Source organism: Xenopus laevis, chromosome 7L (genome assembly GCF_017654675.1).
Source record: "Xenopus laevis strain J_2021 chromosome 7L, Xenopus_laevis_v10.1, whole genome shotgun sequence".
NCBI classification, from domain to species: domain Eukaryota; kingdom Metazoa; phylum Chordata; class Amphibia; order Anura; family Pipidae; genus Xenopus; species Xenopus laevis.
This window is the reverse complement of record NC_054383.1, coordinates 109676500-109702076: the sequence shown is the minus strand read 5'-3', so window position 1 is coordinate 109702076 and position 25577 is coordinate 109676500. Positions and strand designations below refer to the sequence as shown.

The window sequence follows — 25577 nt, the reverse complement described above, 5'->3', positions numbered from 1 at the left end:
CAGTGCAGCAAATACAAATAAAAAAATACTGCTTTCGCTGTGGTTCAACACAACACACTGCAAATTATGTTACATGTCCTGCAAAAGCTGTACGGTGCCGCAAATGCAAAAAGGTAGGACGTTTTGCTAAGATCTGCCGTAGTTCTGCTAAAGATGTTCATGCAGTCACTACTACACTTTATCCAGTATTAAGTGTGGATAAAGCTGGTACATTTATTCCAGACAAGTTTATATGCACTGTCAGTGTCAATACTGCTTCTGTTGACAAAGGACACTCCATTAACTGATGCTTGATACAGGTTCAGCTGTTTCTATACTACCAAAAGATATTTTCTTGAAATACTTTGCAGCCTTATATTGTGACATTTCTATTCTATGTGTACTTTATATTGTGAGTTGGTCCCTAAGCTCAGTAAGTGACAGCAGCACAGAGCATGTGCAGTGAATCAGCAGAAAAGAAGACGGGTAGCTACTGGGGCATCTTTGGAGACACAGATCATTACTGGCCTGTAGATGTCACTGTGCTCAGACTTATACTGTGCTCAGACTTATACTGAACAGCTTAAAAGTGAAAGTTTCTGTTGTGTAATGCCTGCATGAGTCTCTGCTAATAAAGCACTGTTTTGCTCTACTCATCCTCGGCTACCCAAAACATAACAAATTGACAATGAGGTGGCTCTTCTACCTCAACAGCAGCCTGGACCTTTTCTTCTAAACCCTGGTGAGCCTACCATACCTTTTACTGCTTGGATCCGTATGTTTGAAAATTACATTGTTGCTGCTGACCAAGGAGAGATTTCTGCTGCTAGAAAGCATGCTTTACTTATTCACTGCCTGGGAGCAGAGGGAAAACATATATTCTATACATTACCTCTATACATTACCATTACCTGATGATACTTATGAAACTGCTCTTACTGCTATAAAGAACTTTTTCATGACAAGAATAAATGTGGTTGCTGAAAGATATAAATTCCGCCAACGTGGACAGTATAATGGCTAATCCACAGAACAATTTGTAGCAGCTTTGAGAGAGCTGGTTGTTACCTGTGAGTTTGGGAATCTAACCGATGAAATGCTAAGAGACCATATAGTGGAAAAAACAAACTCACCTCGCATTAGAGAGAGACTGCTCCTAGAGCAGGATTTAACCCTTGCAAAGTCTATTACAGTTGCTAGCCAAATTGAAACAGCAGTGGCAGAGGCTAAAACTCTCAGTCAGGGAACTGCTGGGAATGTACAGACTGTGAATTCAGCACTGTGGCCATTTGCAAAAGATCCGCTTGTTGCACCTGCCCTGAAACTGGGCAGTTACTTAAAGGATCCAATCCCTGTGCTTGGTTGCTTGCCAGTGAATCAAATACTGCAAAATGTGACTTTTACATTGTGAATAAGGGTACTACTATACTTGGAAGGGATCTCTTTGCTGCATTAAACCTACAATTAGTTGATGGTCTCATTACTACAGCACCAGTGCCTGCCACACAGCCAGTGTCTAAAATCTGACCACAAAGCAACACTTCACTGGGTGGCAAAGAACTTTGTACACAAAGTTAAGTTGAGACCAGATGTAAAACCAGTACCATTTCCTGATTCAGCATGTGAAAAACTATATTGTCGGTCCTTTTACAGATGCTCCTATAGACTGTAGATTTGCTATAACCTTGATAGACTATTACAGTAAATGGCCTGAAATTGCATTTGTTTCTCATATAACATCAGCTACAGTAACATTTTTGTCTACAGTCTTCAGCAGAGAAGTTAATTCAAAGGAGTCAATATCAGACAACGGACCACAGTTTGTCTCATCCGAGTTTGAATTCTTTCTGAGAGAGAGGAATATTGTGCATAGGAAATCTTCAGTGTATTACCCACAAGTAAATGGAGAAATCGAGCGATTCAACAGAAGTCTGAAAGAAGCACTACAGACTGCAAATCTTACTGGGAAATCTTGGAAAGTATTTACAACAGAGTTCCTACATAACTACAGAGCAACGTGCCATACAACAACCCAATCATCTCCAGCTGAATTATTACATGGCAGACAGATGTGCACTAAGTTACATGTTGCAGACATCAAACTTCCACAAAATACTTTGCCTACAAAATCATCTACTGCTGACATTGTGAAACGTCAACAAGCCAAATGCAAGGCTTATACTGACAGAAAATGTGGTGCAAGAAAAGTGCGCTTTCAGCCTGGATCTTTAGTCAGAATTAAAAAACCAGGAATAATGAAACAAGGACAATCTAAATTTACTACACCACATGAAGTGAGACGCCAGCGAGGACCATACACATATGAACTGTCTGATGGACGCATATGGAATGCAAGTCGTCTTGCTCCGGTTAGATATGACTTTGGAGAAGCTCCATTTGATGAAGGACATTTTCCTACTCCTGATGTCAACTGCAATAGGCCTGAAGAAAGTGAACCTATAAGGCTTACTGAGAGAATCAGAAAACTACCTGCATGGACCAAGGACTTTGTGATGTGAAGAATGTATAATATTTTTTTAAAATGCATACTGTTTCATTGCTGCTGTTATTATAGTTGTCCAAATGCTTTCCTACTATAGGGGGAATGTGTGGTGTTTATACAAATGTCCTGTAGATGTCACTGTGCTCAGACTTATACTGTGCATACTTCCTGGACAGCTTAAAAGTGGAAGTGAAAGTTACTGTTGTGTAATGGCTGCATGAGAGCCTGCTAATAAAGCACTGTTATACTCTACTCATCCTCGGCTACCCAAAACATAATACTGTGGTTGCCTTGGGCTTGTACAGAAGCCAAAAACATAATATACAATTTCTAACTTCTTTAGTTAGGCTTTAGTTCTCCTTTAAGAAAACAGTAAAGCCAGAGGGAATACATGGGTGGCAGATTCCTCTGCATGTTTGCACTTAAACACATTGGGCTTCAATTGAAGCCTTTGTATTCCTTGCATAAGTTGCTGAGTTCTACATAGATTGCCATAAGAATATAGATTGCTGTAAGAATATTGATTGCAGTTAGAATAGATGTTTTGTTTTTTGGGTTTGGCTATAAATAATATTCCCTTTTCAGAAAGCAGTATTTTAGCTCTCACTTATATAGAAAGTTCTGTGCTCAAAAACAGGCAATGCAATTCTAGTTTAGTCTGTATGCAGGAAACCCATTTTACACTGAGGATATTTTTTCTTTAAATTTGCTAAAAATATGCATTCAAGACACAAAACAAAGCAGATTTTCAAAATTACTTTTTTATTTAACAAGGCCAATGTTTGCATTTGGATTCAACTTACACAACAATGAATTAAAGAGCAATGAATGGGCAGTTCCATTTGTTAGTTACAGTCAGTGCAGGGGGGGGCATGAGGAGGGCATACACAGGCACATTTCAAACCTAATAGCAATACGTTAGGATAATTGGAGTGCAGAAGATAAGGGTCTAATGTAATAGAAATTGTACTGAATCTTATTTCCAGCGGCCACCAACACGTCCTTTTCCCGCTCCCTTTTTGCTGTGGGAATAAAAAGATATTTTTAAAATGTGCAGCAAAATAACAGCAAAAATTGCAAGCCACGATGCAAAAGAAGCTAGATATAACCATTATAAGATAGCTAATTGGGGCTTGTATAGGAATTAATCAAGAGTATTATTAAATAGCATTGCCTCATGTAATGGATGGGCGGGAAAATTAACAAAATGGGAGATGTGATGGTTTGACTTTGGCTGGAAGCAAGAAGAAAGCAACAATTTGGAGGATGCAAACTTAATATCCACCAGTTACATTTATACGCAAGCTGTCTGCGATTGCCTTGGAACTAGTAATAGGAATTAGGGCACAATTCACTTAGGTGCCTCTGAGAGGACGAAGTGGTAGCAACACAATTCCTTTGGCATATCAGTCAAATTAGCTTGACTTGTTAATGGTGGTGTGATACATTTACAGGTATTGGCTCCAACGTTTATTAATCAAACCAAGATCACATTTCTCCTATCACCTCCGTATATACAGTATACTCTGGGTATAAAAGTTGATGTTCAAGAGGGTTGTTCGGTTTGATATTAGGATCTGGGGGGATTAATTTATTCATTTACTGCTACTAAGCAAGATCCCTTACCACCAAAACTGGATTAATACATCATTCATTTTAATTGTTTTTAACCCATGAACTAGATGCTCTTTTTTATTTAATTGATGAATTAAATGTTATGTTTTAATCGCTCTATAGCACATGACTGCTGCTGAACATTAATTTTTTAAGGAGCTATTTAGATGAATTATACAAGGCACTTTATTCACTTTAAGCATTTTTATATTTAACTAACCAATGAAATTACAAGCATTGATCATGGTATCAATGAGGCACACACATGATGAATTTAAATGTATTTATTGTAACTGATACACAATGAACTTTTTGATGATCACAAATTAATTTTTGTATATAACCACACACATTCAACTTTCTCTAATTACATTTTTTTCACGGTTTATAGATGGTGCGACGCACTATAACTCTTCTAATAGCTCTCTTTCTGGATACATTTAATAATGGAGTTGTCTGCACATCCATTACCAGTTGATACTTTTTCATAATTTGGCAGTGATGGTTTGCTAGGAGGTGCGGATAAACAGTTATTGATAGACTGTGAATGACCAACTGAGTTGTAAAATTAGGTTTTCCGGATAATGGATCTTTCTGACATTTGGATCTTCATACCTTAAGTCTACTTGAAAATAACTATATATTAAAACCAATGAGTAATTTCTGCTTCCAATAAGGATTAATTATATCTTAGTTTGGATCAAGTACAATGTACTGTTTTATTACTACAGAGAAAAAGGAAATACTTTTTAAAACTCTGAATTGTTTGATAATAACGGAGTCTATCAGAGATGGCCTTTCTGTAATTCATAAGATTCTGGATAATGGGTTTCTGGATAATGGATTCCATACCTGTAGGAACAATACACAATATACAATACTGCATCTCTGAAAAGCTTTCAGGTTATTTTTTTTTTCATCTTTGAATGTTTATACCCTTTTACACAGCTTGGTTAATAAAAAGGAGTTATGTACTTACAATTTCTGTGCATGACTGATGCGGTTATAGAGCACATTAATCTGTAGAGTAAAACAAGGCATTAGGGCCAATCTCTTATGAGATGGGATGTATATGAGTTTAGTAATAACCTACAATTTCCTGGTACATTGCAGTACCAAGCTGCCTAAGCAAACAGCTTTGTATATAAGAACACATATAACTATCAGAAAGCAGAGATCTGTCTCTCCTCTTGGACAGATAACCTCCACAGCCATGTAATCACTTTATAAGAGGAGAATTTCAGTTTTTTTTTTTTAAAGTAAGTTTTCTTTGCGATCATAGAAGTTACTGTGTTTCATATGAAAATATTTTAGGATCCCCTCCCCAAACCTTGGAGAAGCTTATCTTCAGCTGTCAGGCGGATGCTGGAGGTTAGAGAGCAACATCAACAGAACTACTCATTATCCACTAGAAACCAAATATTCTCCGGGGGCCCAGCACAAGTGCAACAAATGGGTAGCTGTTACATACTGAATCATGGTAAATGTTGTTGTTTTTAAAGTCCCGGTAATGACAATGTCCTCTACAGTTGTAACCTCTGTGTCCTTTGATGTCTGCCTTTCCCATTCCATCCCATATAAGCAGAAATTTATAGTCCTCTATAACTTAGTATCAGTATTAAATACATTTATATATGGGGCACAGAGAAAGGCTGGTTTACAGTATAGTAACATTTGTCTATCCATTCATGGCTATCCTGGCATCATACATACGAGTTTGTGAAAAAAACTGAAGGCCTGTACTGTACCTCATATTTTTGTGTTTTGAGTTTTTCGATCAAGTCAAACTTCTGTGACTCCAACTCATACATCCAGTCTGTAAGTTCTTTGGCTTTCTCCCTGTAGAAGAAATTTTATAGAAAAATGATTTTGTAGATGTAATAAGTAGCATTATCCTCATTAGTAACTCAATAATACAATAGTAACGAAGAGTAACTCAATAATACAATAGATATGGGCAGAATCTGTGTTCTGTACCCATTCCCGTAATGCCTTGTAGAGGCCTCCACATGCTTCAAGAAGAGCATTCTACCTGTATCCACAACCTATAGACCTGCATATTTGCCTGTACCTGCAACCACTTTACCTTGCCCCATGGATCATGGAAGTAAAATCATATATGGGAGGTGGCATGATGAATGAAGAATGGGTTAAAGAAAGAAAGGTAGTTAATAGGGCTAAATTGGAAAATGGGGAGCAGAATGTTTTGCTATACTTCTCCTACCTTTGTAATGCACTCTGTGCCATGTATACTTTTCTACAGTGCTCTGATGCACAACTTACCTTAGCTGGCTTTCATTCATGTACTCAGTGCTCAGAGGTTTGCGTCTGTCAGCTAGTACCTTCCTCTTCGTTTCACGCCCTGTCTGTTTTTTCCCTCTTTTCTGCTCTGCCTAAAATAGAGGAGAAGACCCTGCAAAGTTTCTACATCTTAAAACATATAAGGTGTGTATATTGTAGTATATTTCCATGTTTTATTTGTTGTTCAACCAAACATACTTGTGCTTTGAGTGCAAATATATTTTATTACTGTCATTATTATAATCATTATTATTTACCTTTGCAAGATATCCTCCAAAGTGGGCTCCCATATTGGACAGAACTTTTTTCTTCTTGGCATCATCGTCTGCTCTTTTTTTAGCCTCTTCTTCCTCTTTCCTTATTTTGTCCTCCTAAAAGATGCTTGTTTTATGATAATATCTGTTTAGGTCACACACCCATACTTGGTTCTTTCTCTTTTGTTTCCCTATAGCTCTCCATCCCCACTATTCTCTATAGACAGGGTTAGAGTGGAGGGAATGGGACCCACCAAGAAATCTTAGAAACAGACAAAATTCATTCAAAAACCTCTGAAAAAGGGCTGTTAAATTAATATCTTCAAATGGTTCAATGGACCTCTGCTCCTACATGACCTAAACAGGTTTTAGATGGTGTATTTCGGATTCAAGCTATTTCCAGTGTTGGGGTATAATAAATCTTGTAAAATTCTAGTTTTTTTTTTTAACTGAAAGTTTGAGTTTTGACCAAAAAAAAAACAAGAAAACTCAAATTTTCATGGAAAACACAACTTAAACCTTAAAAATACCCCCCTCAGTGTGAAAATTTGGTGCAGAAGTCCAAGCAAGTGCCAATTGAGGTGCCTGCATACATAGGCAACCACAGAGGAGCAAGAGGGATGGGGGTGTTATTCAGTCAAACTCAGATTTGACATTTTCCAGGGGACTGGGAAAAAAGGTAAAATGGGGTAGGTAAAATCAGGGTTCGACTGTATGTAAAATATATGTTCCTAATTAAACGCTTAAACATATGTACAGTGTCTTTAAAGTGATTTTCACTTACAGCCATCCTTGTTTGTCTTTCACGCTCTTTCTCTGTCCTGAAGCGCTGTTGTTCTGCTCGTTCAGCTCTGCGACGCTCCTAAAATATTCAGAAGAAAGATAATTCTCTGTTTTTATTGCTTCATATTGTTAAGTATATTTTTAATGAACCACTAATGGGTGACATTCACCATCAGATTCATTGTAGCCTTTAAATAAAAATATCTCCTTTTTATAACAGATCTTCCATTCGTCTTCTCGTAAACAGTATGTTATTAGCGTTTAGGGAAACATCAGCTGAGTTAAATCTACAAATTACTTCTTATAAATGTTCAGTTAAAAAATACAAATGCAGTTTATTTACTGCATTCTTAACACTTACTGGATAAGAGCCCTTTGCTCTGCCGACAGAAAATGAAATATCTCTTGTGATCGTAAATCAATAGTGCTATTACTGCAAATGTATTGGGAGATATTTAAGTTTTAGCATAGCTAGGGTAAACAGTTTGATATAAATGTGTGTGTGTGTGAATATAAGAAATGTTCTGTGTACATACTATAGTGTTCCCTTGTACCTACCAAAATGGTCAGGCCAGAAACAAAATAGATAAAGATGAAGGCAAGCGAGTGATAAGGTTGAGCTCAATGAAGGTGCATCTGAGTCTATGATGGGGAGAAAATGTTTCCCCTGTAGCTGTTCACCAAATAAATTCTTCCACTAAACAAATTCACATGAACAATATTCAATGATGTATATTAATAAACGGAAGGAGTATGGTTGTCTAATATACAAAGACATGCTCACTTGTGCTAGCCTACAGGGAACAATAGCTACAGGGAACAATGTTATCCCATAATGCATCTGTTTGGGCTAAAGGTGATAAAACATACTAATCGCTGAAGCATTGCAGCAGTTTATTTTATGGATATGCATGCATGCAAATTTTATAAATCAGTTGTAATTAGTGTTTAAGAATATGAACATGTGCTTACTATTCTATCCTTTAGTCCAATTAATTCTTCTTCTTCCTTCTTACGTTGTTCAAAGTGTACATCGATCAGTGTCTGAAGCTCCAGAAGATCCTTTTCCATTCGTTTCCTATGGATGTCCTGCCATGCAAGGATTGGCAAAAAGCAAAAATGGAAGTAAGTGTTTATTTGGTCTATTCTAAATGAAACATTTTTTTCTGTGTTTGGTTATATCTTGAATAGTCTATGCATTTAATTACATTTCATCAAGCATGTGCAATTCTTATATTTTATGTTTTGCCTGCGTTCCACGTATAGTCTTCTCTAACGTCGGGGAACACTGAGCTCAGAAAGATAGGAAGTTCTGTTGTTTCAACACCGTTTTGCTTCCCTTGTGTATAAACTAGTCCCACCATAGATATTGCTTCAGAGAAAGGCAAAAGGATAATTGGAAGCCTTCAAAGGCACAGCAAGTCTTTTGACCTGTTCAGCTTAGGTTGGTAGGGTTTAGCTGACCCTTTATACTTCAGTCTCCACCCTCATTGGTGAGAGCAGAAGCTGCATTCTAGGATATAGAAGTAGGTTAACAGTACTTCACAGTGTTTCATATTAATAGTTTCCATTTTATTAATAGTTTTCCATAACATTTTCAATAAAATAATCTAAATCTGATCCATCAATTATTATAGGTTTTTGAAGTTTTTGGGTGATTTTGTAGCAAATTTTCTTTTCACACCTTAAACTTAAAGCCCAGGGAAGGCTTGGGTTCATTCCCATGATCACTGCTTCACTGGGCTAGCCACTGTGTGATATTGACGTGTTACATCTGGGAATCCACTCTGGGCCAACATTCATTTAATTCTCTGATAATAACCTAAGGCATTCAGAGAATTGTAGTTTAATCATCAGCTTCTACAGAAAAGCCACAGGCTTAGCAAATAATGTAATAACAAGGATTGTTATTGAATGTAATTGGCAGAGATGTCTGATTCCTACACTGTCAAGCTCAATGTGTTTTAAAAAAGATGATTTGTTTGTGAACAGCTGTGTTGCTGTCTCTAACTAAAGGATTCTATTTGGGTCAAAACATGCCATAGTTATACCTTGCACCACATTGATGGTTAAGTGCACTTTGTTTAATAGGGTGCAAAGAACAGGAGGCACTAATGCAATAGAGCCCTGGAATTACCATTTTGCGTATTGTACCAACTTATGCAACTGCTTTGCATGTTTACCCCTTTTCCAGCAGTGGAAATGGAGCAATTCACATCCATACTGATGCAACAGAACCATGACAGCATCTTGTAACTATTAACCAATGCAGATGCAAATTAATTTGGGAAATAATGTAAATAAAGTCTAAAATAGAATAAGGCTAGAAATGCTGTATTTTGTATACTAAATATAAACATGAACTTACTGCGCCACAAGCCTAATCTAACAAATAATTTATGCTTTCAAAATTGGCTACAGGGGGTCACCATCTTGTAACTTTGTTAACCATCTTTGCAAGACTGAGAATGTGCACATGCTTGGTGTGGTCTGGGCTGCTTAGGGATCGTCATAAACAAAGCTGCTTGAGTTCTGCATGGCTGGGAAGGCGGGGGGGCTCCCCCTGCTGTTTATAAGTATGATTGTTTCCCTGCTCAGCAGTTAGGAACCATCTGACAATTCCTATCCACAGTATATGAAGGGAGAATTTCACTGCATAAGTCAGGTTTCTTATAAAAACGGTACACATTTTTTAATTGAAGTATATTGGAGATAGATTTCTTTTTCATTAAAGAAAGTAAAAATGGGATTTTATTTTTTTGCCTTTACATGCCCTTTAAATAAGCCCTAATAAGTGTATGTCTCATGATTTCTATTCTATCCATATAATTCCTTATAATATGGGACTGTAAATATTTCAGCACAGGCCAGCATAATACATTTTTTTCACAATCTCCCAGCATCTCAGGCACCCAACTTACGATTCTAGCAAGCAGGATACTAATAAGTAGTAGCATATGAGGATATGTTTGTACATATTTGCATATATGTTATCGAACAACACAAGATAACACTTTGTACATGTTATTACTGTCTTATTATATATTGAACAGAGCTATAGAAATCAGAAAACAATTATATTAGAGAAATAGTAGAAATCAGTAGTGTCATTGCGTAGAATACTCAGAGCAAGAATACTTACATCAAAATCAACCCTCTCTCCTTCAGGGATTTTAGGAGGGGCAAGTTGTGGTATCGTCGGTCTGTTGATACAATACAGTTCATTGACATAAGAGAAAAGGGCAGAATTACTAGAACCCCTACAGGCACCATAGCTGTAGCAATGGTATTTTCCACATTAGTAACTAAGACCCATGTACTATGCCCACATATTTCAGTGCTATACCCCAGAGTATATTTAATGCATTTTTTTCCTTACTAAATCCTACCACAACATTTTTTCAAATGTTGTCACCTTTTCTTTTTCTTACCTTGGCCTTGGGCGCTCCTCCTCTGTAAACAAAGAAAACCACATTATTGCTTTATATCAAAGTGTTGTGAATAATACTTTACACCAGCTGATTTTTCAAAACACGACTTTAGAGCTTAATAAATAAAAACTCACTTGTGTTCTATTCATTCCTATGGGATTTTTAGACCTGTATGAAAAGGTGAGTTCTAACATTCACATGTTATATGATAAATACAATTCTAAAAATCCCATAAGAATAAATAGAATGTGAGTAAGTTTTTATTTAGTAGCTCTAAACTCACATTTTGATAAATCTGCTCCTTAGAGTCCAGGGGCAGATTCACTAATCGGTGAAAGTCGCCAGCGACTGCTTCGCACCCATCGCTACATGAAAATTCGCTCAGACAACGCTCATTCACTAAAATGCGGAGTTCTGTCGTGGGCGGCGAATGCTGGCAACTTTTCTATTGCGTTACTTCCACCTAGCGCAAATTCACTAGAGGTCTTGCGCTCAGGTTAATTTGCATACAGCGGGAAATTTAAAGTTGAATGGATGTCTTTGTTATATGTTGCAGCAAATACATTACATTTCCACTGTTAATTACACATGAAACCTTAATAAAGACATTAGAGTTAATATAATGCCCTACACATGAACCCACTGTATAGTTAATGTTCCGTATGTTAGAAAATGTATGGGGCAAACCGATTACCCAAAAAAAATTGTTAAGGACTTTTGCAGGCTATCACTCTGAAAAAGGCAAAGACACCAGCGTTTTGTGATGCTTTTTCCACTTAGAATATGATGTAACAGAAGACTGAGGAAGAGCTATGCACTGCAGTGCACTTCACCTCGTCTGAGCTGGCGAAGGCAAGGTAACGTTCAGTGAAATCAGCATTTCAGTGAATTTGCGGAGTAATGTCCATTCACCAGAGCAAATTGTCACCTGGCGATAGAGTGTGAATGAGCGCTAGTGCCTATCTCTTTCACTAGCGAATTAGCGCCTGTGCCCGTTCGTAAATCGACAATGTCCATGCGGGCGGTAACACTGGCGAATTGTCACCAGCGTTTGCCACTTTGCCCTTAGTAAATCTGCCCCCATGTGCCTAGCACAGAGTAAAAATCTGTTAACCACTTTTATGTTGTTTTTACCAAACTATTTATTTTGGCAAATGTAAATAACCCTCAAACCAACAAGGCTACTTTACTTTTTCTTTATGCTCAGTAGCGTCAGTCCTGACATTGCTTTCCTGACATTTTTCGGAAATGTTTCACATTTGTGAAACAATTAAGAAGCAGCTAAACATAAAAGTGCAAAATGTTCAAAGTTCCATTACTCATATGTAGTATAAGGAACAAGATGCACAATCATTTTGATGGCTTTGCTGACAAAAATAGATTCTAATCCAACTTTTTTTTTTTTACAATTACTGTAGTGTTTTTTTTCAATCAGTACACTAGTGTATTTGATTTTATAATAAAGTAGACTGGTACAATAGAAATTGCAGAAAAGAGGCTCACAGATGGTAACTGGAAAATAATGAAAATACTCGATGCCCACAGATAAGTTAACAAGGATGAATGAATTAAGAAAGAACTGGGCTGAGTCATAAAAATGGCTGAAGCACAAGCATTATGGCAGTTTCCACTGGACCATATATGATTGTTGTGGGCCACATAAGTTAGAACTGGGTATTCACTCTGTACTGTGTAAAGAAGGGTGAATGATTTTTATATCTTGTGTTTGATAAGGGGGAATCCTGACCCAAATTTGCATACAAAGTGGGGCTTGAACTCAAGAAATCTAAAAGTAATTTCAATAATAATAAAATAAACTGTTAATAATCAATAATAATAAAATCAGTTTTAATGTTCAATTTCAGGGTGCATGATGATATAGAAAAATAATGCTCTCTTAATTACGTTGTTCATTTGCATAACCGCAGCCTCATTTCTCTAATTATGTAGGAAACTGGTTATTCCAGCCCTTTATTTCACAAATGTAGCCATGTCTAGAGCAGTAGTTCCCAAACTGTGGGCAGAGCAGTGACGAGGAGGACCCAGCCTAAAAAACACTTAGATTGAGATTAGAGGGGGGGAATGAATGTTTTTGCTCTCTTCTAGAAGTCCAGCTTGAAGGTTAATCATGGTGACATTTGTTGAGACGGATTTATTTGCTATAATGAATATTCTTGGAACTATAACTGAATGGTTAAACTGGAAAGATTTCCATACATACCCAACCTTGCTATGTGCTAAAAGAGGGGCTCTGACTAAAAGTTGGATGAAAAAAAGGGACATGAACCCAAAAAAATCTGAAAACCACTGCACTATAAGGGGACATCTGTGCTTGAATTTACAAAACAGAGATGTCTTTACTTAAATAGTACATTTCCATCCTCTGTGTCCTACATGCCCGTAAATCCCAGTGCTTATGAATCATACCTCACAGAGCAGTATGCGAGAAACTTGACAGGTTTCTTTTCCCTTCTATGATTATTAAGGATTACAATTTCTTAATCCCAAAATGCCCAGTCTAAAGTACTAATGACTCAGTAAGCTGGTAGATGCTGTTCACAAAAAACAGGATGTGAAAATTGTATCCCTCCAGTTCTCCTCATACTGGGAGCAGCTGGCAATTGTGTTCAGTGACTTATGTTATTCAGTGAGTGAATGATAAAGTCCTGTGGAATATGTTGCAACTATAAATGAATAATAATAATTACAGACTGACATCTGATAACATCATAAATAAGCAAGATCAGTCACCAAAAGGTAGAAGTTGGCACAATTATATCACCAAAGGAGTCCATAAGGGCAGAGCAGATTGGGGCAGGATTCCTGCATTGCTCAGATCCACCTCCAGCCTAACTACTCAAAATCAGATGAAACCCCAAATAATCTAAACTAATGTTTATAAATACAGACTCAAGTAAGTGGCAGTTAATTCACAAACACATCTACAGAACATGCAGAAAAACAGATACCCCCATCCTTCCAGCATCTGTGAGCTTAATGACCACAATGCAAAGACAATTTGAATGCACTATATACTGCAAACTGTTTTCTCTGTTTGCATTGTGTTACAATCCACATTTTATTGAATAAACGCTTGGGATAAGATATTTTCATTACATGTATTGAAACTGCAGTCATTGTCCCATGCGGCTCTTTATACTTCCTGGGCCCTCCTGCAATCTGTTTGTTCTTTTTCCCTAAATATATACATATTCATGATTTATACTCCCTACTTAAACAGGCCCCCACAGTTATACAATTATGTAAGCTGTTAGTGGCTTTATGGGCTTTGCAAATACATGGACTTCCTACAAACTTGGCACCTAGTTATTTTTTAAGGGCTAGTCTCTGAAAAATAGGTTGTCTCTGCTTAATGAAAATTTTCTGCAGACGTCCATGTGCGTTTGTATCTGCATTTTCCCTGTGGTGGTACAATTACTAAATGCATGCTGCAGGGCTGCACTGGTTGCATGTAAATACAATTACAATCAGGGCAGCATTTCCAGTTGGATTTGCTAGACTTGTCCCTAAATTTTCAAGGTGTCTGGTAACCCTGCAGTAGAAACAGGCAAAAAATTCGAAAAGAACGGCCATAATCTCACAGGCTAAGATTACATGTGTGTTTTTGTTTTATTACTGAGCCTAAAGTCATTGCTAGGGACTGTCTTGCTTTTTGTAGTAAGTCCCAATCTGCTACTTCATAGGTCATAGTTATAGCCCTGTCTATAGATTGTTGCAACTGATGATCCCTTCAATAGCTCAGTGGCGGGGCGAGGATAATAAAGGTTGACAGAAATCATGAGGTTGCTGGTTTGATTCTAGCTTGATCGCCATTGTTCTTTTTTCCACCAAGTGCAAAAATAATGCCACCCTGGCTAATAAAAATGATGCTTGATGCCAATGTAATTAACAAGGAGGAAAGATAATCATATAGGAAGGCCAGTATTTTTTCCCAGCAAGTTGGGAACCCTAGCCCTTGCGTTTGCATGGTCGTCCTTAAAGGAAAACTATACCCCCACAATGAACACTTAAGCAACTGATAGTTTATATCATATTAAGTGGCATATTAAAGAATCTTACCAAACTGGAATATATATTTAAGTAAATATTGGCCTTTTACATCTCTTGCCTTGAGCCACCATTTTGTGATGGTCTGTGTGCTGCCTCAGAGATCACCTGACCAGAAATACTACAACTCTAACTGTAACAGGAAGAAGTGTGGAAGCAAAAGACACAACTCTGTCTGTTAATTGGCTCATGTGACCTAATATGTATGGTTTGTTGGCATGTTTGTGAGTACAGTGAATCCTACGATCCCAGGGGGCGGCCCTTATTTTTTAAAATGGCAATTTTCTATTTATGATTACCCAATGGCACATTCTACTAGAAAAGTATATTATTATGAAAATGGTTTATTTACATGAAGCAGGATTTTACATATGAGCTGTTTAATGCAATATCTTTTTATAGAGACCTACATTGTTTGGGGGGTATAGTTTTCCTTTAAATAGGGGCAAAGCTCACAGCCCTCCGTCCCAAATCGCTGTTTAAATGGCCCATGTTGCCCTGCTTGTCTTGGTTCTTATCAGCTCTCTGCTTCTAGAGAAAAAAAAAATCCAAGATGGCCGCACATTCCTCTGTGGAACACACAACACTAATCTTGGATTTTTTACAGGTGCCAAGCAGAGAGAGTGACAAGCAGTGCAGGAACAGCAGGAAAGAATAACTTTAGTATTGATATTCTGCCTGTGCAAGTGTATGTAACATAGTAACATAATAAGTTTGTTTGAAAAAAGACACACTTCCATCAAGCTCAATCTTTTAACCTATATATATATATATATATAGATATATATATATATATATATATATATATATATATATATATATATATATATATATATATACTGGTAGTAGGTGAGGAAATGCTTTCATTCTATATCCATTTCTGCATTCATCATACTGGAATGTCTAAAGTTAATGGAATGCTCGTTGGCCACTTTTCAGTGATTGCACTGGTTTGTTTTGGATTAAAGGAGTGCATATTGGCCATTTCTACGGTGATTAAACTGGCACGTCTTTGGTTATTATGCAGATTATCCAATTTCCGTAGTAATCATACTGGCTCTTCTGTGGATAATATTCAGATTATACATTTTATGTAGCAATTATACTGACACATCTCGAGTTAATACGCTGATTATTCATTTTCCGTAGCCATTTTACTGGCACATCTTGGGTTAATATGCAGATTGTCCATTTTCCATAGTAACTATATTAGTACATCTCAGATTAAAATGCCCATTATCTATTTTATTTAGTGATTATACTTGCTTACCTGGGGTTAATATGCTCGATATCCCTTTTCTGTAGTAATTATAATGGCAGGCCAGGGTTTATGCTATAAAGCATTCATAGCTATTGTAAGCTCATTTAAACATCTAAGCTGTCAATCAAATATTGTCTGCCCCTCCTCTATGCCCTGGGCATAGAGGCGGGGCAGACAATTACTTTCACTTTCCATTCACTTCCTAGATGTCACTGCTCTCCCCACATTCCCCCATTCTCTTCACTATTTAATTGTGTAGCCAGGGCATGGGGATTGATCTTAGGTCCCCCATTCTGGTGCACAAACAAGATTCTGAGATGATACAAGGCTTGTCTTAATAACAGTGTCCACAAAATGGCTGCTGCCTGCTTGCTATAATTATGAGTTCCCAGACTGAAGGAAACAAGATTCAAATAATTTATATAGTGTAATTAAAGTTAATTTTGCTTGATCGATTTGATAAAATAGGATCATGAATAATTTTTTGGGTGACAGGTCCCCTTTAACAGCTCTCCTAGTTATACAATTATGTAAGTCGTGAGGGACTTTATTGGCTTTGCCAGTACATTTCCTACAAACTTGGCACCTAGTTATTGTATACAGGCTTTGTCTTACAGGTTGATTTTGCTTGATGACTTTGCACCCCCCAGGAATATTTTCTACGGACGCCCATGTCTCGGTAAAGCTGTGGAAGGCTTTTGACTACATACAGATCTGTTGAACCTTAACAGAACCAGGAAATAGCTGCTTTATATTTCCTATTTCTGACTATCTGCTCAGATCATGCTTGAGGGCACAGACCACATGCAGCACTTGAGCTCAACATCCGCAGTCCTGGGGAGCTGTCACATATAGTTGGTTTTCACTGGGGAAGCAGTAAGATCCTTGCTGGAACCTTTCAGAGCAGGCAGTAATTAAACAAGCATAGTCTGAAACACAGTGCTAATTTACATGTCACTACTTTAATTATAACTCTTGGTACACGTGTAGAACCTTTTAGAATATCAGATATTTTCATTAGAGATGAACCCCATACTTTTAGGTCATAAACATTTTATGGCCGCCTACTGAATCTGTTTGCACAAAGAACCTTACTGTCTTGAATACAGTCTTGTCATTGAAGGGGTGGTTACATTTTTAGTATGATGTAGTGAGTGATATGCTGAGACACTTTGCAATTGGTTTTCATGTTTTATTATTTGTGGTTTTTTTGAGTTATTTAGGTATTTATTCAGCAGCTCTCCAGTTTGCAGCTTTAGCAATCTGGTTGCTAGGGTCCCTATCACCCCATACACTGATTTGAACGAGTGACTGGACTATGATTAGGAGAGAACCGGAATAGAAAGATGAGTAATAAAAAGTAGCAATAAAATAAATTTGTAGCCAGACAGAGCATTTGTTTTTTAGATGGGGTCAGTGACCCCCATTTGAAAGCTGGAAAGAGTCAGAAGAAGTAGGCAAAAAATTAAAGGAGAATTCAACCCTTTAACAAAAAAAAAAACAGTCCTCCCCACCCCACGTAGACCCCCCTTCCTCTTCCCCCCCCAACCTAACTGTCCCCCAGGGAAATGCTCCTAACTTTTTACTTACCCCTCAGCGCAGATTCAGGCTTCAGAGTTCACCGCACCCATCTTCCAGGTCTTCGTGTCTTGTTCTGGCGCTTTCCGTTCATTCCGGTGCATGCGCAGTTGTCGCAAACCGGTAAGTTGCTCCAAATGCGCATGTGCCGCTTCACTGGTCTCCATCTAAGCTTACCGAAGACCTGGAAGATGGCTGCATGGAACTCCGATGTGGATGTCACTGTGCACAGGACTTGTACTGTACATACACAGGACTTTCTGTACAGCTTGAGAGTGTTATAGTTTAAGCTTACTGTTGTGTAATGCCTGCATGCCTCTGCTAATAAAGCACTGTTATACTCTACTCATCCTCGGCTACCCAAAACATAACAGAAAGTTGCTTAGAAATGGCCATTCTATAACATACCAAAAGTTAACATAGAGGTGAACCACCCCTTTAACACATTCACGTTTGCCAAATCAATGAAACCTGGTCTATGTACCATTTCCAAACATGAATGTATCACATGGTACCGTGATGTGATTCAGTATTATCAGTTTCAAAGCCAACCATTCATGCATAAATATTGTTGGTAAATAAGAGAAGATCTGCTAACACAAACAGTGGTCATATCAGGATGTCCAGTGATCTGATCATTTGAGGGGCCAATGAGCAGCTGATTTTGTTAAATATAGTCAGGTTGGCATCCAATATCAACTCACCTAAAGCAAATACATGACTTTATAATAGCAATAAGGACACTCCTATGCGTTAAGAGCTTATAAGTAAAACAGTCATAAATGGTTGGCAGTTTGCAGTTCAGCTCACAAACAGCCAATGCCATCTCCTGTATTGAGTAAGAACTCAGACGTGGCTTGCTTCTACCCAGAGAAAATGGGATGGCACAATGACTACGAAAGATAAGCATATTTATAACAACCTTTCACAGAGACAAAACTCCATTTATTATTCATATTTCACCAACATACTGAATTACAGTATATTTCCATAATAGTTCCATAATTTCATTTGAATATTTGTACATTTTGGAAACACCTTCCTAAACTAGTTCAGGTGCCACAGGCCACTTGCTTGCAGGAAATAACTCCTTGAAAGGCCACAAAACAATAGGGATGCACCGAATCCAGGCCTTTTTCAGCAGGATTTGGATTCGGCCAAATCCTTCTGACTGGCCGAACCGAATCCAAACCCCAATTTGCATATGCTAATTAGGGGCGGGACTTTTTGTCACAAAACGTAAAAAAAGGTTTTCCCCTTTCCCCCCCTAATTTGCATATGCAAATTAGGTTTCGGATTGATATGCGGCTGAATCTTTCGTGAAGGATTCGGGGGTTCAGCCGAATCCAAAATAGTGGATTCGGTGCATCCCTACAAAACAATGCTAAATATATTGCTTTGTATAGCCCTAAAAATTAAGGGGTGCTGTACAGTAGTGCCTTTATGCAGCCATACAACATCTAGTAAAGATAGGCTTGGATTACCTTTTGAAAATAGATCTGTCCCACCTTTGAAGAAAAAATAATGAATTCTTTTGTACAGGCAATTCTCTGTAATCCCTGTGCGACCGGTGTAGGGTGGGGTCATAATGAATAATATCAAGATAATAGGATATAAAAATACAATACAATGTAACCAGCCCAAGCATGTCAGCTTACATATGTGTATATATTCAATAGGAAAGTTTAAGTAAACAGGGGGCGTTATATAAAGAATGTTAACTCTTTCAACAGTACCTAGCTGCCTGTGTGTGATTTATATAGGTCGCTCTCATGAGACTCTGACATCAGACTCCAGCAGGTCCAACCTGGCCATACCCAAAATTTTGGACGATTGAAACCAGATAATCAGGCAGGTTTAAAAATATGATCTGCCAATGCACTAATTATGTTAGTCAGACTCCTGGATTAAGCCAGAGGTATGGGACTTGCCCACAAAGGTAGGGTAATGCAGAAAATGGGTATACCCAACTGCGGACCAGTTAAGGGGGTATTTCACCTTTAAATACTTTTAGGGGCAGATTTATCAATGGTCGAGGTGAATTTTCGAATTGAAAAAAAAATCAAATTTCTAGCTATTTTTGTGTATTTCGACAAGGGAATAGTCCAAATTCAATTTGAATATCAAAATTCATCATATACTGTCTCATTAAAAATTAGACGTCGACCATTTGCCATCTAAAACCTGCCGAATTGCTGTTTTAGCCTATGGGGGACCTCCTAGAACTTATTCTGGTCAATTGGTGGACTTTGAAAAATCTACGTTTTTTTGGAAAAATTCAGCCAAATACGGACCTATTCGATCGAAAACTGACCTATTTGACCCAAAAAAAGTTTGACTTAATTTCGGCTGGCCTTTTTGAATTTGAATTTCTGAGTTTTTTCAATTTGAAATTCATGGAATCAGTATTGAGAGACAGCGCACTCCTGGGTCTTTTCTCACAAATCGCTCAGCTCCAGATTATAGGTAAAAAATCCATCAACAGATTTGTTCAATCAATTGTTTTTAACTATTTAATTGAATTGGGGTATGTGTTGTATTTTAATTGTATAATTGATTGGTTAAATATGCAAAATGGGTGGTTACGTTTAAATTCTGGGTAATGTGAAGGGAAGTGAGGTCTCTGAGGAAGTGTGGAAACACGAAACGCGTCAGACCTCAGACGCTGTTTATAATCTTTTGTATGTTCAAATAAAGTATATGGATTTTTTACTTATAATCTGGAGCTAAGCGATTTGTGAGAAAAGACCCAGGAATGCGCGGTCTCTCAATACTGATTCGCTGACAACGTTCCCCCTAGTGACGGACTTGGGGCGACAGCACCCGGGTCATGATGGGCATGGGGTAAGAGCTGAAGTTTGTTTTATTTTACATACATGTGATTGATGGTCCGTGTGGGGAGTTAGTGGTGAGAATACCGACTCCATTCAATAAGCATTTGGTTCGGGGCTTTGGCACCCAGACCACTTCATACCAAGGATGAGTGACACACACACAGAAACTATAACTCTCAGCTTGTTTGATGAAATTTACGTATAACCCATTACCCGTATATATAATTAATTTACTGTAGTGGAATCCAAGAATAGTGCTGGGCATTTTGTCTCGAAAATTTAAATTCAACCCGTGATAAATATACCCCTTAGTATGATGTTTACAGTGATATTCTGATACAATTTGCAATTGGGATGCATTTTGTATATTTTGTAACCATGCATTGGTTTGAAAAACAATCATAAAGGTGAACAGAGTATTTATTCCCTCTGCAAACTTGTTGAGCAAGGGTGAATGTTAATATATAATAATTAATATTATATAATATTCAGTAAGGGGGTTGACCACATTTAAGGGCTTGAACCAACTGAACCGATTAAAAAAATGCTGGTTACTTGCTGGGTTTCACTGTACAGGGGCAGAATTGCTATGTGAATAAATAACTGGCATATGCAACCTGTTTCCCTTCAGCTGGTGCAATACTTAAACTCCCATCATCCTCTGCCAGCATTCAGTTTTGTTTTGTTTCAATGCTCCATATTGGGCAGCATGATATTGGCATCAATGATCCATAATTACAGGGGTGGTTTACCTTTAAGTTAACTTTTCGTATGTTATAGAATTGCCAGTTCTAAGAAATAATGAAATTGGTTTTCATTATTTGTGTTTTAGTTTGTAGTTTTATAATAATTACTTGCCTTCTTATTCTAACTCTTTGTAGCTTTAAAATGGGGGTGCCTGACCCCATCTAAAAACAAATGCTCTGTAAGGCTACACATCTATTAATATTACTACTTTTTATTAATTATCTTTCTTTTCAGACCCTCCACTATTCATATTCCAATCTCTCATACAAATCGTTGCATGGTTGCTAGGGTCATGTGGAACCTAGCAACTAGATTGCTGACATTGTAAAAATAAAAAGGTATTATAATTCAAAAACCACAAAAAAAATGAAAACCAATTGCAAATTGTCTCAGAATGTCATCATACTAAAAGTTAAGTAACAACCCCTTTAAGCGGGCCATACATGGGGTGTTAAAACCAAAAGATCCCCAAATAAGTGGCCAGCTTCATTCTATAAGGAATGTGGGGGCTGCCACCAGTGTAAAGATACAATGAAGCATTTCAATTTTATTGCAAACGCTATTAAAGGGTAAATAGGGACGTGTCACGTGTGTGTGACAATGGATACTGTTTTTAGCATCCTACAGGAAATACATGTTTACCCAGTGCTATATGACAGCAAAGTTACAGACTGAATGACTGAGCCTGAGACATACTGATACCTAGTTATGGGTATTATCATGGTATCATGACATTGGCACTTTGCTTCAAAGACTATGATGTCTCACTGGGGCTGTTTATTAAGGAGTTTCAGAAATGCAGACAGATACAGTATGTAAGCCCTGTGTGCATAAATGCGCCCCATTCTTATGAATATTAATCTTACTCCTCACTGATAGATGTATTGGGGGCAGGGTGGGAGAGTATGGCTGGGTCTTTTTCTGCCTTAGGGCAGAGACACGCAACTATTTAGGGAGATTAGTCATCCAGAGACAAAACGCTTCTTCTTCGGGTGACTTATCTCCCCGAACTGCCTTCCCGCTGGCTAGAATGTAAATCGCCAGCAGGGTGGCACTCAGAACGCTTCGTTTTCAGAAGTCGCCCGAAGTTGCCTCACGAGAAAATTTCGGGCGACTTCGGAAAGCCGAAGCGACCCGAGTGCCATCCGACCTGGCGGAAAGGCAGTTCGGGGTGATTAGTCGCCCGAAGAAAAAGTGATTTGTCCCTGGACGACTAATCTCCTAAAATAACAGCATGCGTCTCTGCCCTTATGGATCCAGAGAGCAGCAAGGAGATAAATACTGTATATGTTGACTGGGGATTAGATAGATACAGAGGGGACAAGATTAGAGAGATAATTTCTCTTCCTCCTGTTGCAACTATAGGCACCATCTGTCCCCAATATACCTGCTATCCCACAGTCACAGTCCCTTCTCAGAGACTATTATCCCACTGCTACGATACCAACTCTCCCTACTATACCTGCTATGCCACCACCACAGTACCTTCCCAGAAACTATTATCCCACTGTTACTATAGGCACAATCTCTCCCTACTATACCTGCTATCCCACAGCCCTAGTCCCTTCCCAGAGACTATTATCCCACTGTTACTATAGGCACCGTCTCTCCCTACTATACCTGTTATGTCACAGTCCCTTCCCAGAGGCTATTATCCCCACTGCTACCAGGCCCGGATTTGTGGCGAGGCCACATAGGCCCGGGCCTAGGGCGGCAAAATTTTAGGGGCAGCATGCCGCCCTGCCGCATCCAAACGAGCGTTTGGTGCTCCGATACTGAATAGCGCACTCCCGTGCACACAGGGGCTGACGCTAGGAACATGCGGCTGGCGCTAGGACCACACAGCCACGGGACAGCGCACATGCAAAGCGTCCGGGAGCTGGCCTTGGGCGCCGCTTCCATAAATCCGGCCCTGACTGCTACTATAGGCACCATCTCTCCCTACTATAACTGCTATCCCACAGCCACAGTCCCTTCCCAGAGACTATTATCCCACTGCTACTATAGGCACTCTCTCTCTCGCTATACTGTACCTTCTGTCTCACAGCCACAGTCCCTTCTCAGAAACTATTATCCCCACTGCTACTATAGACACCAACGCTCCCTACTATACATGCTATGCCACAGCCACAGTCCCTTCCCAGAGACTATTATCCCACTGCTACTATAGGCACCATCTCTCCCTACTATACCTGTTATGTCACACTCCCTTCCCAGAGACTATTATCCCACTGTTACTATAGGCACCATCTCTCCCTACTATACCTACTATCCCACAGTCACACTCCCTTCCCAAAGACTATTATCCACTGTTACTATAGGCACATCTCTCTCTACTATACCTGCTATCTCACAGCCACAGTCCCTTCCCAGAGACTATTATCCCCACTACTAGTTTAGGCACCATCTCTTCTTACTATCCCTGCTTTCCCACAGCCACAGTCACTTCCCATAGGCTATTATCCCCACTGCTACCCTCCGGCCATAGTCCACTCCCTCCTCGGTCCATGTCCCCTTCCCCGTCAACCTCCCCATTGCTGTGCGTGAATAGGGTGAGCATTTTTTTTTAAAGGCAATTCTGCTGATTGGAATTCGATTGTATCTACTGATGATATTAAAGAGAATGGGGTCCTAATGTACATAAATATACTTTTTGATTTTTTTGTTAAATTGCATTGTTCATATTTGTTTTGAGCCATTACAAACCATTACGCCCTGCCTACATTCTCAATGACAGTAATTAATCATAAATATTCACAGCAAGCTGCCCATATTTCACATTAGCAGAGCAATACTTCATCTCAATTTCCTTAGAAACAGAAAAATGTGTTACCTTCCTCTATGTGTTCTCCAAACTCCTCTGCAGTTACAGCAGCAGCAGGATTGCGCAAGGAAAGCAACATGGGACGGGAAGGGGAGAAAGAGAAGACAAGCACAAGCTGAAGTTTAACAAAAGCAACAAAGCTGTTAGAACATTTCAAGTCCTTGCACTACCACAGCATATTTTAAGGCTGTCCAGTTTTAGATTGTAAGCTCTTTTGGGTAGCCACTCTTCCCCTTGTATAGGTTATTGGTTGTTCTGTGTATGTTCTGTGTATGTAATCTGTATGTTTAGTGTATACATGTATATGTGTATGCAGTGCTTTATAAATAGTGTTAAAATAATAATTCTCAAATTGCAACTCCCTGCATCTTCTCACAGTTATAACTCAAGGGCCATTGGTGGAGATCCCTATCTCAACACTGTATTTTTTTTAATACATAGACAATATATATTATAATGTATGGCACAGCTTATATCTAAACTGCCATATCTTAATAAATGCCTTGTAATGTGGGGCAACATTATCTTTTGTTGTCACTAAAGCATTGCCTATAAATAGCAATGGTACATAACCATTTGTTTATAACCACCTGATGGCACTAATACATACTATGACTTTAAAAAAAGCAAGCAATATGGCAGCTTCTACTCATGCATAGACTGAAGTATGCAGTAATTGATAGATTTTCCTGTACATTTTATTGCCTGTGTCTGTGGCACTCTTGGGGCATTCTGATCGCTGTTAGGTCGCAGTTCATAGAGATGCACAGGCAATTGCATTCAGTCTTGCCTACAAATTCAATAAATATGGGCCTGGTGAGACCGTTTTGATCACCTCTATTCGAGAAAATCCATGTGTTATTTTCTGTCCTTTTATGTTCCTCTGAATAATAGTGTTAATACAAAAAATATAAATAAATACACACACAAATAAGGGCTTCATGTTTTGTATCATTTAGTTATGTGTAGCTGCGCAGGCTTGCGGATACTATGTGTGTGTAAACACTACTATTTAACAAAACCTAAAAAGGCAGAAATATCTGATGGCTGACCCGTCATAATGATTAACAACGCATAACCTCTGTACTGACAGCCACAAGGAAAGCTATAGCCAATACATTACATGAAATGCAACAGGAAAGGGGATCATTTATTGATGGGCAATACCCATTAGCAAACAGCTGCATCTACAAGAACAAATGGATTTTCCCGCAAAGTGACAGCTATTGCTTTGTAATAAATGATTCCACTCTCCTGTTTATGGCAGAAGGCATTAACATAGCTCGAAGAAGCCTGGACACTAGTTGAAAAGCCAATTAATTCTGTCCTCCACTGAATTAATTACCCTGGCCTATGTTTATTCCTGCTCTGTATACATATACAGTATAAGGAAGAGTCAG

At 38.4% G+C, this 25577-nt stretch overlaps 1 protein-coding gene across 8 annotated transcripts in view; it reads right to left on the bottom strand.

Moving 5' to 3' along the window:
- Positions 1 to 3227: 3227 nt before the first annotated feature.
- tnnt1.L (troponin T1, slow skeletal type L homeolog) overlaps positions 3228 to 25577 on the bottom strand; it is a 44620-nt gene continuing 22270 nt past the window's right edge. For 6 of the 8 annotated variants that reach the window (XM_018226229.2, XM_041569493.1, XM_041569492.1 and 3 more), the window contains 10 exons: positions 24187 to 24213; positions 10866 to 10887; positions 10577 to 10637; positions 8407 to 8523; positions 7436 to 7513; positions 6655 to 6768; positions 6380 to 6489; positions 5845 to 5935; positions 5076 to 5116; positions 3228 to 3504 (listed from right to left, as the gene is read on the bottom strand). In XM_018226229.2, coding sequence (XP_018081718.2) covers positions 3459 to 3504; positions 5076 to 5116; positions 5845 to 5935; positions 6380 to 6489; positions 6655 to 6768; positions 7436 to 7513; positions 8407 to 8523; positions 10577 to 10637; positions 10866 to 10887; positions 24187 to 24213 — 707 coding nt within the window. In that variant the 3' untranslated portion in view covers positions 3228 to 3458. The remainder of the gene's footprint in view (positions 3505 to 5075; positions 5117 to 5844; positions 5936 to 6379; positions 6490 to 6654; positions 6769 to 7435; positions 7514 to 8406; positions 8524 to 10576; positions 10638 to 10865; positions 10888 to 24186; positions 24214 to 25577) is intronic. The other 2 variants (XM_041569497.1, XM_041569498.1) reach the window with 1 other exon arrangement.